General features: G+C 41.0%; 2 protein-coding genes across 4 annotated transcripts in view; one reads left to right on the top strand and one right to left on the bottom strand.

Moving 5' to 3' along the window:
* Window positions 1–9,056, bottom strand: part of LOC112247171 (DNA repair protein XRCC4) — a 63,720-nt gene extending 54,664 nt beyond the window's left edge. Inside the window, exon 1 of one of the 3 annotated variants that reach the window (XM_024415895.2) lies at window positions 8,779–9,056. The gene's annotated coding sequence lies outside the window, so the exon portion shown is untranslated. The remainder of the gene's footprint in view (window positions 1–8,778) is intronic. The other 2 variants (XM_024415888.2, XM_024415903.2) reach the window with 2 other exon arrangements.
* A 22-nt stretch (window positions 9,057–9,078) lies between these two features.
* LOC112247190 (protein kish-A) lies at window positions 9,079–16,706 on the top strand. The gene is made up of 4 exons (XM_024415916.2): window positions 9,079–9,193; window positions 11,210–11,319; window positions 15,692–15,726; window positions 15,861–16,706. The coding sequence occupies exons 1-4, from the start codon at window positions 9,191–9,193 to the stop codon at window positions 15,929–15,931; spliced, it is 219 nt and encodes a 72-aa protein (XP_024271684.1). The 5' UTR covers window positions 9,079–9,190; the 3' UTR covers window positions 15,932–16,706.
* Window positions 16,707–17,201: the final 495 nt, after the last annotated feature.

Genomic DNA, 17,201 nt, shown 5'->3' with positions numbered 1-17,201 from the left:
AAGTTGACCCTTTGTGCTCTGAGGAGGGTTTGGTTAGGCAGGATGGAGGGGTAAAGGATAAGGAGAGAAGGGGGGTAGGGTCAACTTTAACCTCATAAAGAGAGCCCAGCTTCTCATTAGTTACTGTAACATCTGTCTGAAGGGACGATGATCCTGCAGTAATGACAGAAGGACACTCCAATTAAATAAACACTGTGCTGACTCAGGAATGGAGCAATGCCCATAGAGCTTCAAAGCCAATGCTGGAATTCTGGCCATGTCATCCTCATATCCCTTACACACAATCATCCCTGTATCCCTAAATCATGACACAAACTCCCTCCCTTTCACCTGCAGCCCCTCACTCCTCTATTCTCCTCTCACTCTGTAATTCTTTGTTCACTCCTCCCCTCTTTCCCAATGTTATGTTCTGTCCTTTCTGTTCTGAAGCACGTTTGACAGGGTCTCAATGGTTATCAACTGTAGGGGTTATCAAAAGTTACCGTAGCCACAAAGTAAACCCTGCCTATATCTTCAATTTCTCATCTTAAAATTGTATTTTAAACCTAACACAAACCTTAACCCCACTCCTAACCGTATGCCTAACACAAACCTTAAAGTAAGACCAAAAAGCTAATTGGTTAAAAACTATTCTGATAAATGCAACAGTAGGAAAATCGACAAAGTACTCCAAACTTTTGAATCCGTGTATTAAATGTATTGTCAAATTTCACATTTTATTCTTAGAATGATATCATATATACATTTTCTTATTGTATCAGGTATATTTTTTAAATATATTTAGAGTAAAAAAAAAAGATATGTTCCTCATTTCCATAAATACACAGGGTACTGTATATTTACATATATGAACACATTAACAAAAAAGGGTTTGAAGAGGGCTGCAACCAGCACTCACCTGAACAGCCTAGACTGCCTTAATTACTTACTCAACAAGTGTGAATAGCAGGATACCCTCAGAATAAAAACCAACACACTTGGATCACACTAGATTACACCTGTCTAAACATCAAATCAAATTGTATTGGTCAAATACACATATTTAGCCGTTTTTTTTTAATAACGGGGAGCCCGTTATTGCGAGTGTAGCTAAATGTTTTCCATTGTTTGCAAATTTATACATAATAATCACTATTATCATTTTCGGGAGGAGCTTTCATTTCAGCGCATCTAATTTGTAAAAATTTCAACCAATTTCTAAGAATGATTATAAAAACGTTACCTTGTCTATTAAGACAAAAAACAGGGGGTAAATTTAAAAAAGGGTGGAAATACATGTTGTGAATTAAATATTTTGCCATGATGAAATCTTGGAAATAAAAACAATGAAATATTTTTTGGGGTTAAATCCAAACAAGCACTTGTTCTTTATAATAATCACTGTAACTTGATTCCTGAATAGACCACACTGTTTTTTGTTTTATTATTTGTATTTATTTTGGGTTTTACACGTTTGCGCAGTCTGCTCATTGAAAGAGATGGCAATTCTATATGTAAAATACGACTGTAATATTTCTTTAATGTATATACACTGCTCAAAAGAATAAAGGGAACACTTAAACAACACAATGTAACTCCAAGTCAATCACACTTCTGTGAAATCAAACTGTCCACTTAGGAAGCAACACTGATTGACAATAAATTTCACATGCTGTTGTGCAAATGGAATAGACAACCGGTGGAAATTATAGGCAATTAGCAAGACACCCCCAATAAAGGAGTGGTTCTGCAGGTGGTGACCACAGACCACTTCTCAGTTCCTATGCTTCCTGGCTGATGTTTTGGTCACTTTTGAATGCTGGCGATGCTTTCACTCTAGTGATAGCATGAGAAGGAGTCTACAACCCACACAAGTGGCTCAGGTAGTGCAGCTCATCCAGGATGGCACATCAATGCGAGGCGTGGCAAGAAGGTTTGCTGTGTCTGTCAGCGTAGTGTCCAGAGCATGGAGGCACTACCAGGAGACAGGCCAGTACATCAGGAGACGTGGAGAAGGCCGTAGGAGGGCAACAACCCAGCAGCAGGACCGCTACCTCCGCCTTTGTGCAAGGAGGAGCACTGCCAGAGCCCTGCAAAATGACCTCCAGCAGGCCACAAATGTGCATGTGTCTGCTCAAACGGTCAGAAACAGACTCCATGAGGGTGGTATGAGGGCCCGACGTCCACAGGTGGGGGTTGTGCTTACAGCCCAACACCGTGCAGGACGTTTGGCATTTGCCAGAGAACACCAAGATTGGCAAATTCGCCACTGGCGCCCTGTGCTCTTCACAGATGAAAGCAGGTTCACACTGAGCACATGTGACAGACGTGACAGAGTCTGGAGACGCCGTGGAGAAGTTCTGCTGCCTGCAACATCCTCCAGCATGGAGGTTGGCGGTGGGTCAGTCAGGGTGTGGGGTGGCATTTCTTTGGGGAGCCGCACAGCCCTCCATGTGCTCGCCAGAGGTAGCCTGACTGCCATTAGGTACTGAGATGAGATCCTCAGACCCCTTGTGAGACCATATGCTGGTGCGGTTGGCCCTGGGTTCCTCCTAATGCAAGACAATGCTAGACCTCATGTGGCTGGAGTGTGTCAGCAGTTCCTGCAAGAGGAAGGCATTGATGCTATGGACTGGCCCGCCCGTTCCCCAGACCTGAATCCAATTGAGCACATCTGGGACATCATGTCTCGCTCCATCCACCAACACCACGTTGCACCACAGACTGTCCAGGAGTTGGCGGATGCTTTAGTCCAGGTCTGGGAGGAGATCCCTCGGGAGACCATCAGGAGCATGCCCAGGCGTTGTAGGGAGGTCATACGGGCACGTGGAGGCCACACACACTACTGAGCCTCATTTTGACTTGTTTTAAGGACATTACATCAAAGTTGGATCAGCCTGAAGTGTGGTTTTCCACTTTAATTTTGAGTGTGACTCCAAATCCAGACCTCCATGGGTTGATAAATTTGATTTCCATTGATAATTCTTGTGTGATTTTGTTGTCAACATATTCAACTATGTAAAGAAAAAAGTATTTAATAAGAATATTTCATTCATTCAGATCTAGGATGTGTTATTTTAGTGTTCCCTTTATTATTTTGAGCAGTGTATATATACAGTGGGGCAAAAAAGTATTTAATCAGCCACCAATTGTGCAAGTTCTCCAACTTAAAAAGATGACAGAGGCCTGTATAATTTTCATCATGGGTACACTTCAACCATGAAAGACAAAATGAGAAAAAAAAAATCACATTGTAGAATTTTTTATGAATTTATTTGCAAATTATGGCTGATCTCAATACTTTGTTATATACCCTTTGTTGGCAATGACAGAGGTCAAACGTTTTCTGTAAGTCTTCACAAGGTTTTCACAGACTGTTGCTGGTATTTTGGCCCATTCCTCCATGCAGATCTACTCTAGAGCAGTGATGTTTTGGGGCTGTTGCTGGGCAACACAGACTTTCAACTCCCTCCAAAGATTTTCTATGGGGTTGAGATCTGGAGACTGGCTAGGCCACTCCAGGACCTTGAAATGCTTCGTACGAAGCCACTCCTTCATTGCCCGGGCAGTGTGTTTGGGATCATTGTCATGCTGACAGACCCAACCACGTTTCATCTTCAATGCCCTTGCTGATAGAAGGAGGTTTTCACTCAAAATCTCACGATACATGGCCCCATTCATTCTTTCCTTTACACGGATCAGTCGTCCTGGTCCATTTGCAGAAAATATTTTGGTTTCATCTGACCTTATGACATTCTCCCAATCTTCTTCTGGATCATCCAAATGCACTCTAGCAAACTTCAGACGGGCCTGGACATGTACTGGCTTAAGCAGGGGGACACGTCTGGCACTGCAGGATTTGAGTCCCTAGCGGCGTAGTGTGTTACTGATGGTAGGCTTTGTTACTTTGGTCCCAGCTCTCTGCAGGTCATTCACTAGGTCCCCCCGTGTGGTTCTGGGATTTTTGCTCACCGTTCTTGTGATCATTTTGACCCCACGGGGTGAGATCTTGCGTGGAGCCCCAGATCGAGGGAGATTATCAGTGGTCTTGTATGTCTTCCATTTCCTAATAATTGCTCCCACAGTTGATTTCTTCAAACCAAGCTGCTTACCTATTGCAGATTCAGTCTTCCCAGCCTGGTGCAGGTCTACAATTTTGTTTCTGGTGTCCTTTGACAGCTCTTTGGTCTTGGCCATAGTGGAGTTTGGAGTGTGACTGTTTGAGATTGTGGACAGGTGTCTTTTATACTGATAACAAGTTCAAACAGGTGCCATTAATACAGGTAACGAGTGGAGGACAGAGGAGCCTCTTAAAGAAGAAATTACAGGTCTGTGAGAGCCAGAAATCTTGCTTGTTTGTAGGTGACCAAATACTTATTTTCCACCATAATTTGCAAATTAATTAATTAAAAATCATACAATGTGATTTTCTGGATTTTTTTTCTCATTTTGTCTGTCATAGTTGGAACGTACATATGATGAAAATTACAGGCCTCTCTCGTCTTTTTAAGTGGGAGAACTTGCACAATTGGTGACTGACTAAATACTTTTTTGCCCCACTGTTTATCGTCGTTCTGCCACTGAACAGGCAGTTAACCCACTGTTCCTAGGCCGTCATTGAAAATAAGAATTTGTTCTTAACTGACTTGCCTAGTTAAATAAAGGTTAAAAAATATATATCTACTCAAATGTTTAGACAAACCTGCTCATTCAAGGGTTTTTCTTTATTCTTAATATTTTCTACATTGTAGAATAATAGTGAAGACATCAACACTATGAAATAACACATTTGGAATCATGTAGTAATCAAAAAAGTGTTAAACATGTCAAAATATATTTGAGATTTGAGATTCTTCAAGTAGCCATCCTTTGCCTTGATGAGAGCTTTGCCCACTCTTGGCGTTCTCTCAACCAGCTTCACCTGGAATGCTTTTCCAACAGTCTTGAAGGAGTTCCCACATATGCTGAGCACTTGTTGGCTGCCTTTTTCCTTCACTCTGTGGTCCGACTCATCAAAAAAACATCTCAATTTGGTTGAGGTCGGGGGATTGTGGAGGCCAGGTCAAACTGATGCAGCACTCCATCACTCTCCTTTGTGATACCAAAATAGCCCTTGCACAGCCTGGAGGTGTGTTGGGTCATTGTCCTGTTGAAAAACAAATTATAGTCCCACTAAGCCCAAACCAGATGGGATGGCGTGCTGCTGCAGAATGCTGAGGTAGCCATGCTGGTTAAGTTTGCCTTGAATTCAAAATAAATCGCAGTGTCACCAGCAAAGCACACCCACACCATAACACCTCCGCATTCATGCTTTAAGGTGGAAAATACACATGCAGAGATCATCCGTTCACCCACACCTCGTCTCACAAAGACATGACGGTTGGAACCAAAAATCTCCAATTTGGACTCCAGACCAAAGGACAAATTTCCACTGGTCTAATGTCCATTGCTCGTGTTTCTTGGCCCAAGCAAGTATCTTCTTCTTATTGTTGTCCTTTAGTAGTGGTTTATTTTTGGCAATTCGACCATGAAGGCCTGATTCACGCAGTCTCCTCTGAACAGTTGATGTTGACATGTGTCTGTTACTTGAACTCTGTGAAGCATTTATTTGGGCTGCAATTTCTGAGGCAGGTAACTCTAATGAACTTATCTTCTGCAGAAGAGGCAACTCTGTGTATTCCTTACCTGTGGCGGTCCTCATGGGAGAGTTTCATCATAACACTTGATGGTTTTTGCGACTACACTTGAAGACACTTTCAAACTTCTTGAAATGTTCGGTATTGATTGACAATCATGTCTTAAAGTAATGATGGACTGTAGTTTCTTTTTGCTTATTTGAGCTGTTCTTGCCATAATATGGACTTGGTCTTTTACCAAATAGGGCTATCTTCCATATACCCCTTTACCTTGTCACAACACAACTGATTGGCTCAAACGCGGGAAGAAATTCCACAAATTAACTTTGAACAAGGCACAGCTTTTAATTGAAATGCATTCCAGGTGACTAGCTCATGAAGCTGGTTGAGAGAATACCAATAATGTGCCAAGCATGGCTACTTTGAAGAATCTCAAATATATTTTTATTTGTTTAACATTTTTTTTGGTTACTACATGATTCCATATGTGTTATTTTATCGTTTTGATGTCTTCACCATTATTCTACAATGTAAAATAGTACAAATAAAGAAAAACCCTTGAATGAGTAGGTATTCTAAAACTTTTGACCGGTATTGCAGTCTATCACAGTGCCATCCGTTTTGTCACTAAAGCCCCATACACTACCCACCACTGCGACCTGTATGCTCTCGTTGGCTGGCCCACGCTACATATTCGTTGCCAACCCCTGGCTCCAGGTCATCTATAAGTCTTTGCTAGGTAAAGCCCTGCCTTATCTCAGCTCACTGGTCACCATAGCAACACCCACCCGTAGCACACGCTCCAGCAGGTATATCTCATTGGTCATCCCCAAAGCCAACACCTGCTTTGGCTGCCTTTCCTTCCAGTTATCTGCTGCCAATGACTGGAACGAATTGCAAAAATCACTGAAGCTGGAGATTTACATCTCCCTCACTAATTTTAAGCATCAGCTGTCAGAGCATCTTTCACTGTACCTGTACACAGCCCATCTGTAAATAGCACACCCAACTACCTTATCCCCATATTGTTATTTATTTTTTTGCTCTTTTGCACCCCAGTACCTCTACTTGCATATCATCATCTGCACATCTATCACTCCAGTGAAGTGCTAAATTGAAATTATTTTGCCACTATGGCCTATTTATTGCATTACCCACACACTGTACATAGATTTTTTATTTTGTGTTATTAACTGTACGTTTGCTTATCCCATGTGTAACTCTGTGTTGTTGTTGTTGTCACACTGCTTTGCTTTATCTTGGCCAGGTTGCAGCTGTAAATGAGAACTTGTTCTCAACTGGCCTACCTGATTAAATAAAGGTGAAAAAAATAAAAAACATGACAAACTGTTACATGCAAATCTCTTTTGATTACAAGGAAAATGATTTTGTCAAAATCAAAACAAATGTACCAGAAAGAAACAAAGATTACAGCCATGTGACACTATGATCTTGTATAGGGCACATTGAGCTGCCTGAAAAATGTGAACTAGGCCTAGGTGATAAAAGGTAATTCTCTGTAGAGGATGAGTTATGGAGGATATGAAGTCAAACAACCCCAGCCACTAATTCAAGGTGCTTCCAAGAGATAAGTGATTCTCTAATTACATATAGCCAAGTCACTGCAGCCAAGGTCTGGACAACCAGCAGTGTAATTAACTGACATTCCCAACATGCTCTGCAACTTGCAAAACTGATGATTTGCCTATGGGCAGAAACATCAGAGAATCACTTCGGCGGCATGACAACAGCACTGTGAAATATTGGGACTTTGTTTTGCTACTAGGCCTAGTTCATGAAGTCGCTCGCCCCTCCCCCACCAGTCTTTCATGATCAGCCCATGGGAGTTTGAACAGATTGGGCATGATTGAAAAATATGGTGTCTCAATATTTTTTGTTAAAAGTGACGCTTCAGGGCATATCAAGTGGCACTGAAACCAACGTTAATGGTCATTACATTGGCAGGTGAATTGTCTACATGGTATATAGTCCCACCTGTCCATGGCTTGCACAATGTTGTAGACATGCTTATTAACTACTTTGTAGCTTACTTTTTGCATATCTAAATAATGGAAAATGTAAATATTTAATTGTGTAGGCCTAAATACATAAACCACGAGGCATCACAGTTGAAACGAGAATTTGTACCAACCCTGCAACACTTTATTTACATGACTAATTGTGTAACATACTAGTCATTGGAACACCACGTGTGTATTCATTAGTCGCACACTGTAGCAAAACTTTTGGACCATAGCGAAAGGTTTTGCAATGGACAAATTCCAGTAAGTCCCTCCCTGTTTGGATCCTAGTGAATACGCCCCTGGGAACTTTGATTATTGTCTTGTCGACTCATGACCAGGACCTTAAATTATTTAATCAAGGACATGTCTTTTTAATATCAATAATAACTAAGTGAAGAAGGCTAGTGTGCAGTGTGTTATTTAAAAGAGATTGAATTACAACAAACATTCCAAATCTGATTCAAATAAACACTTCTGGAGCTAACAAGTCTCAATTCCAAGAAATCATGACCAAATTCCCCTCTGCATTTTACTATAGAACACAGTTGATTTATGTGTGGTTTCGATTCAAAATTCTTGCATTAATGGTACATTAGGAGTGTCTAAGAGGCAGGCGTTGGGGAGATCATAAAACATGGTTTAAATGCAATCATGTCAAGATGTCTTCGAGGTATAGTCGGAGGGAGGGGGCATATTGTGAAAACTTGTGACGTGAGAAAATGACCACAAACATGTCTAACGTCAGAGAAAAAGAGAGCACATCATTGCCAGTAACTGTTTGAATGTTTACACCCATAACAGTAACTTTAAATGTAGAAACTTTAGTAATGTTCAATTGTTAATCTTCTCCTTCCCTACCTACATGATTGTAAACTGTCGGAAAACTGTCACTGTTCGCTGAGAGTTCTACTATAAATAATATAACACATGACTCTGTTGTACCGAACTTTTGATAACTAGCTAGTATCGTTCGCTATTTTTCCTCCATTCAAATGTAGCTCATTTGATATTGACCACACCTTCATCAGGAAGTAAGCAAGCAACTTCTCAATCAACTTTGCACGCATTCATTATGAATAAAAACATTTTCCGATATACATCGCATGTAACCTGCATGACGCAAGAGAAACAAATCTTACATGAAACTTGCCTCTTATGAATGAGTTCACCTCAGAGTAATACCTTGACTTCCGCGTTTTAGAAGTAGGTTAGGAATTGTCACTGTCTCTAGCGTTTAAATTGTACACCACTGAAATAAATGATGCACTGACTGCATGTGTTTTCGACACAAAAGAAACCAACTGAAATAGATAGCTAATAGTTTGCGCTAGCTAGTGCCCCATACTTTAAATTCTGCACTTCAGAGAATCAACGCATGTTTTGAAAGCAAAGATATTTGAAGTTTGATAACTTAGCCCATAAAAATGTCCAGTAAATTGTAAGCCAATCAGGGAAGGGCTTGTGTGAGTGCGTAATGACGCACTAGTAACTAGGTCATTTCAACGGACGAAGAGGAAGTGTGATGTGGCTTTGAGAAATTTAGCTACAAAAATGGTAAGAGTGAGAGTTGTTCAACTTTTCAATATCAATTCGTGACAATGGTTGATATAGGTTTTCGTATATAGTATCCAAATACCTCTATATGACATGAGTAGCTGGCAAATGTTTCTGCAGACAGTATGTGTAGCTTGCTTGCTTGTTAGCAAACAGTACTGTAACGTTAGCTAGCTTTGCCAACAAGGGCAATAAAATCACGACAAAACATCTCGATCTGTGTTGTCTCAGTTTCTCCTATCATACTGACCTAGCCCTTTCATGTTATAGCCTATTTGTTAAATGTCGATTGCATATCCACATGGTAGATGCCAATCAGTGTGACAGTTCGCAAACTCGACGAAATTGTGCCACGTCTGGTGCTTTAAAGACAACCGGGTTTGGGAACTCAAAAATAGGTCAAATGATGACGTCAGTGATCTTCGGGTTGGAAAGTGGCGACTCTAGAAAGAGGCCCGAGTTTTCGAAATGTAATTCCGAGTTGGATGACCGTTCAAAACGATTTTTCCCATTCGGAACTCGTTTTTCCGAGTTCCCAGTTTTCTAACGAGGCATTAGCCTTTCCGTTCCGGGCCACCAATGTAGCATGCCTTTGTGTTTTATACCGCATTCACGTGCTAGTCAGAACTTGAACATTTCCGACTTTCTAACTGGTTCTATTTATACACGAGCAGCGTTCAACGAATCAGCAAGTCGAACACTTCCGTGTTTCCCAGTTCCGACTAGAATGTGAAGGCGGCATTATGCGCCGTTTACATCGTGACCTATTTCATTACGCCTTACATCATCTTCACTGATTCTTTGCGTTACGCCTTACATCATCTTCACTGAGTCTTTGCCTGGTGGCGGAGCCTTTGTAACGCAAAATATGGAGGAGAGCCTGTCTCATCAGCTAGCGAAATATGGGATGGGTATAATTTGTGGCACGTTTCAACAGGAATCTGTGTCAAACTTCGTAAAGTACAAGGTTGCCAACAAATAACGCATACAAAGTAACATTGTCAATCCACCTAGCGAACTAGCTGCCGAATAGGCATCCATTTATTCTTAGTTTGTCGATAGGCTACCAGAGTGAGTACAGGCATTTTTCGGGAATAAATATTGTGAGTAAAACACGTAATTAAATAGCCCACTCCCTACCCCGGTATCTTATTCTGCCGCTATACAACTTTGTGTGCGTTGTTTGTTGGCAACCTTGAACGTTTTTGGAACGGAATCCTGTTGGAATGTTCCACAAATTATACCCACCGCAAAATATGACTTTTTCGAACAAGACAGGATACATATTGTTTCGGGTGATAATATAAAATGTTTTGTAAAGTTATTTTTTTTCTCAACTTGTTTCTTTAACTTAATTTATAAACCGGGTGGTTTGATCCCTGGATGCTGAACATATGACAAAACAATACTGTTTACTGTTCTAATTACATTGGTAACTAGTTTATAATCACAATAAGGCGCCTCTGGGATTTGTGGTATATGGCCGTATACCACAGCCCTAAGCCGTGGTATATTGGCCACATACCACATCCCCCTGGGCCTTAATGTTTAAATATAGCAAGTCAAGCTAGCTTGTACTGCAGCGCAGCTAGCTGGCTAAAAGGTAGGCTAGGTTGAAGATTCCATTGTAGCTAGCACCCCCCACCTTTATAATTAGCATCAAAAATGTCATTACCATCGCATTAAACTTAAACGGGAAGCAACAGTCATATAATATAATTTTCTTAACAGCCAATGTGTATTATTTTACATTACTGTTAAAATGGTACTTATTTATAGGAATGGTTAATTGTTTGAGAAGGTCCTCAGCAAAAGCAGCCACTAGCTAATGTTACAGGCTTGGGCTAGGTTTAGAGCCTTTATACCAGATCAAACTTGATTTAAAATATTGTATGCCCAATTGTTGGGATGCTAAGAATTTGTTTTATGTTAATTTTTTAAATTTAAATACCAATTCTCTTGGTGAAAATTTTAGTCTGATGCATTTCTTTCATTTGTCACTCTCTCCTCTTGCAGTCTGCCATTTTTAACTTCCAGAGTCTTCTGACTGTGATTCTTCTGCTCATCTGTACATGTGCCTACATCAGAGCTCTAGCCCCCAGCCTGCTAGACAAGAACAAGTCAGGGTAGGTACCATTTGAGTTCAGTTTATACATTTAAGGGCAACTCGGGGTGTTAGCCCATGTTACAGACCGCAATGAACAAGGTCTATGAGTATATCACAAGCAAACCGTGCAACTTAATTCCCGATCTGTGATTGTTTGTGTCAAGTTTTCCACGTCAGAAGGTCCTTAATTGGTAGAAAATTCTGATTTTAAAAAGGCATTATTTACAGTGCCCAATAAATAATTAAATCCAATTGTTAGATGGTACCAGGGCCTAAAATGTACTTTTTGGACCACCAGCCACTGTGGCAGGTAGATATTTTTTTAAATCTTAAAGCCAGTCAGATTTTTTTTCCCAGACAAAATATATTTTTTGCCATGCATAAGAAGAAACTAAAAGCAGATGACCATGCTTTGTAATATTTCTAAAACAAGACATTTCTTAGTAAAGATACGAGCCTACCAGACAAGCTAAATTACTTCTATGCTCGCTTCGAGGCAAGCAACACTGAAGCATACATGAGAGCATCAGACGTTCCGGATGACTTTGTAATCACTCTCTCCGTAACCGATGTAAGACCTTTAAACAGGCCAACATTCACACGCATTACCAGGACGTGTACTCGGAGCATGCGCTGACTAAGGAGTCTCTTTGCTGTCAGTGGAAGTAGAAGACTCAAACTAGCATTGAAAAACAACCAAGCTGGGCCTCCCGGGTGGCGCAGTGGTTAAGGGCGCTGTACTGCAGCGCCAGCTGTGCCACCAGAGACTGGGTTCGAACCGGCCGCGACCGGGGGGGTCCATGGGGTTGGCCCAGCGTCGTCTGGGTTAGGGAGGGCTTGGCCGGTAGGGATATCCTTGACTCATCGAGCACCAGCGACTCCTGTGGCGGGCCGGGCGGGTTGTGTATCGGAGGACGCATGACTTTCAACCTTCGTCTCTCCCGAGCCCGTACGGGTTTTGTAGCGATGAGACCAGATAGTAGCTACTAAACAATTGGATACCACAAAATTGGGGAGAAAAAGGGGTAAAATTCGGGGGGGAAAAGAGAAAAAAAGAAGAAAAACAACCAAGCTTGTGAGCAAAGAAACACAAGGACCAAGTCTAACTTTGTAGACTTTCTATGCCCGTGCGCAGCACTTCGCTGCATTTTTCTGTTAGCGTCTAACAACTGGATTTAATACTTTATTGTACACTGCTCAGTGATGCCAATTTAACAACAGCCTACCGACTATCGATATACATTCTAATGTGGGACGCTTCTCCAATGTTATGCCCGAAGACGGAATGTTACTGCACTGGGCTACCAGATATAATGCAGTTATAAGGACAAAGCAGTGTACCATAAAGTTCAACTAGAAGAACAATACTTTTTCTATTAACCTGCCTCTAGATAGCCTTGTTTGTTAGGTATTGACAGTGACACATTAATACTTGTGTTAAATTATTTTTGCTTTATTTCTCAACAAATAAACAACTTGTCAGAGAATGTTAGACCAGCCTATTCTCCTCTCCATTGGGTCATTATTTTTCTTGGGAGAACACAGTCCATGATTCACTATAATGAGGCTGAGGTAACCTAGTTTCACACTAGAGCTAGGAGGGACGCAGTAAGTATTTTGCGCAAGAATGATTTGTTCTTGAGTGTTTTTGGTTGTGATGTGCCACAGCAAATGTTTTATCATGGGTCCAATGCGTGTTGCGATTGATTGAATCTCTGAGGCTAGCATCACTGCTACATCGACCAATATTCTTATCTCTATGAAAAGGATGTGTTGTTGGTGACAACCTAAAACAACACTTGTTTCCTGTACTACACTCTTTCAGTGCCAAAATAAAACAATCACTGGAAAACATTCTGTTTGCCCCAAAAACATTTACTTCAGATACATGAGATAATTTATTTCATAGTGCAAGAGTTTAGAATGGAAAGCCTGCTCTGGTCATTGAGGGATGGGGTTGGAGAGGTGCTTTTGGCCAACTAGCACACACACAGGAGCATAATCTGTCTGACCACACACACACCTAAATATTCAATCTGTGGATGAAAATGCAGTCCTAGAAATGCCAGTTACGGAATTGTGAATGGAAATGTGGAAATGCGGAAATGTTTCAAAAAATATGAATAGTCTAATTAAAGGGTAGCTATTTGACTAGATGTTCAGCAGCCTTATGACCTGGGGGGGGGCAAATGTGAATAGTCTGAGAGACTGATGTTCAGCAGCCTCTTGGACCTTCTTGGAGACTTGGTGCTCCGGTACAGCTTGCCGCGTGGTAGCGGAGAGAACAGTCTCTTTCTAGGGTGGCTGGAGTCTTTGACAATTTTCATGGCCTTCCTCTGACACCGCCTGGTATAGAGGTCCTGGATGGCAGGAAGTCTAGCCCCAGTGATGTACTGGAACGTTCGCACTACCCTATGTAGTGCCTTGCGGTCGGAGGCCGAGCAGTTGCCATACCAGGCAGTGATGCAACCAGTCAGGATGCTCTCGATGATGCAGCTGTAGAACCTTTTGAGGATCTGAGGACCTATGCCAAATCTTTTCTCCTGAGGGGGAATTGGTTTTACAGGGCCTTCAGAAAGTATTCACACTCCTTGACTTTTTCCACATTTTGTTGTACAGCCTGAATTTAAAATGAATTAAATTGATATGTTTTGTCACTGGCCTACCTACACACAATACCCCATAACGTCAAAGTGGAATTATGTTTTTTAATCAACGGAAAAGCTGAAATGTCTTTGAGTCATTAAGTATTCAACCCCTTTGTTATGACAAGCCTAAAAGAAGTTAATGAGTGAAAATGTGATTTGTTTAAAGTCACATAAGTTGCATGGATTCACTCTGTGTGCAATAATAGTGTTTAACATGATTTTTGAATGACTACCTCATTTCTATACCCCACACATACACTTATTTGTAAAGTCCCTCAAACAAGCAGTGCATCTGCTTTTCCAATGACTCGCAAAGAAGGGCACCTATTGGTAGATGGTAAAAAAAACATTGAATATCCCTTTGAGCATGGTGAAGTTATTAATTACACTTGTTCATGGTGTATCAATACACCCAGTCACTGCAAAGATACAGGCGTCCTTCCTAACTCCATTGCCCGGATTTCACCATGAGGCCAATATTGACTTTAAAACAGAGTTTAATGGCTGTGATAGGTGAAAACTGAGGATAGATCAACTGCATTGTAGTCACAATACTAACCAATTTGATAAAGTGAAAAGAAGGAAACCTGTGCAGAACAAATATTCCAAAACATGCATCCTGTTCGCAACAAGGCACTAAAGTAATACTGCAAAACATGTGGTAAAGCAATTCACTTTTTGTCCTGAAAACAAAGTGTTATGTCTGGGGCAAATCCAATACAACATGTTACTGAGTACCACTCTCCATATTTTCATAGCATAGTGGTGGCTTCATCGTGTTATGGGTATGCTTGTATTTGTTAGACTGCGGTGTTTTTTCAGGAGAAAAAAAATGTATTCACCTTTCAGCAGGACAATAACCTAAAACACAAGGCCAAATCTATGCTGGAGTTGCTTACCTAGAAGACAGTGAATGTTCCTTAGTGTTGACTTAAATCTACTTAAATGTCTTTGGCAAGAAAATGGTTGTCTAGCAATGATCAGCAACCAATTTGACAGAGCTTAAATAATGTGAAATGTTGCACAATCCAGGTGTGGAAAGCTCTTAGAGACTTACCCAAAGAGACTCACAGCTGTACTCAGCTTCTACAAAGTTTTGACTCAGAGGTGTGAATACTTATGTAAATTATATATCTGTATTTCACATTCAATAAATGTGCAAAAACTTCTACAAACATGTTTTCACTTGGTCATTAAAAAGGGTATTGTGTGTAGATGATTAAAACATATATTTTGATTTCAGGCTGTAACACAACAAAATGTGAAAAACTTTCTGAAGGCACTGTAGGTGTCTAGTCCTGCTGAGTAGAATTCATATCATGGAACTTCTTCAGATAGGAGGCGCCATTGCCTCCTCTTCTACCACCACGATAAGAGCCCGTACATGGGCACGGATGTGAACTGGCTGGCCTGTTTGTGTCTCCTCTGTGGAGATAATGCTCAATGTCCAGTGTCTCTCCTGTGTTATCACACACAGTGGAGCTGTGAAAGAGGCCTTCCTGGTTGCCACCTCATGGCTCAGTAGCTCATCCTCAACCCCTGGCTATAGGCCCCCTACAGCAGCAGGGATGTGATAGTGGCCAAGTCCTATCTTCAGACTCAAGTATTTCTGTCTTTCCTTTTGATGTGGCTTAGGGGATCGGCACGAGGAGGGATTGTGTAGGGTTTGGCCACCATGTTTAATTATGAAGTTATACATTTTTTATTGAGCTGTTGAATTAAATATATGTTGTTCCCTTTCAGAATTTTGGGAATATTCTGGAAGTGTGCCAGAATAGGTAAGCTATGTACAGCCTTTTTTTCTTAATCGTTTAGCTGATTGCTAATATGTCGATTTGCTATATAAGAGTAATTGTGACCGAACACAGTCTTATAACTCTTTCTTTTTCTCTCTTGCTCTCTTTTTTTTTAGGTGAACGTAAGAGTCCCTGGGTGGCTTTTTGTTGTGTCTTGATGGCTTTCAGTATCCTGTTTGTACAGTAGTACACCAGACGAGGGGGGGGGAAGAGGAACAAGAAAGGAGAAGAAGCTTCAAATGGACTGTACGATCCACAACGCACAGCAGAACCTGGATAGAGAGAAAGGGGAAACCCATCTCCACCATAGTAATGGATAGAGCGAGGGGTCTGTGTATGAGGCTGGGGTTGTCAGTGGTTGTCCCCTCGCCCATAAGGAGTGTGTGAAATTCACCAGGGACTCTTGTCGGTGTGTGTAATGTTTACTCCAGTCATGGGGGGGGCAATGTCTCCTCCACTATTCAGTCAAATGCTTTAATGACTCAGTTTCACCCTCTCTTTGTTCATGGGATCAAAACATTGTTTCCTCTCTTGTGCTAGAGGTTGGTCATAGAATTTCAAACATATCGTGAAAGACAGTGGTTTGTATTTTGCCTTGATTGGGCACTAAACTAACTTTACTGTGTTTTTGTAATTGAGAAGTGTAATTTTTTGAGGACATGTATGCTTTCTCCATGAAAATGATATTATGATCGGGGAACACCTGTTTCATGGGGAATTTTATATTTGTTAATTGAACTGCAACGTGGAAAGTTTATAATGCATTTACAACACAAGCTCATAGTCTTATCATATCTCCTTTATATTATTGAGAGGTTATTGTTGGAAGTCAATGTGATCAAAATAACATGACACCCAGCAGTCATAAGGCTGATTGTCTTAACTACATGTCCGTTTCACAGAGCAGTGTATTTTTCGTGTTGTAATGGGTCTATTTATTAAATAACCTTTTTTGAAACTGAGGCGCCCAGTTTGTTACATAGTCAAGTACTTTAAGATCCATGCATCTATGCATATTTCATATTTGGTATCTGTCAATCCTAGATAACCCTTGGAATGCACTATGGTACAGTTGAAGTCTGAAGTTTACATACACCTTAGCAAAATACATTTAAACTTTTTTTTAAAACAAGTTTTAATGACTCCTTCCTAAGTGTATGTCAACTTCCACTGTATGTCTATTGTAATGTTTACAGTAGGGTCATATAAGGATAATGTGCTTACCCTATCTGAGCTCCAATGGATTCTCTCCTGACTGAGGGAGACAGTGAGGGGATTTTGATGCCCTTGTGTTGTCGGCTATGACCTCACACTCATCACTCTTCTATTGCTAAGGTTGTAGCACTCTGGTGAGGATGACAAACGATACAAGACGCCACTTCTCATTTCTGCACCCTTAATGCAGTAGTGCTCTGTTCATGTTTAGTCTTTTACTTTAAAAGTGCAGAGAACTTTTT

Source organism: Oncorhynchus tshawytscha, linkage group LG04 (genome assembly GCF_018296145.1).
Source record: "Oncorhynchus tshawytscha isolate Ot180627B linkage group LG04, Otsh_v2.0, whole genome shotgun sequence".
In the NCBI taxonomy this organism is placed as follows: domain Eukaryota; kingdom Metazoa; phylum Chordata; class Actinopteri; order Salmoniformes; family Salmonidae; genus Oncorhynchus; species Oncorhynchus tshawytscha.
Note: the sequence above shows the minus strand (reverse complement) of the source record. Positions and strands in the feature narration are given on the sequence as shown.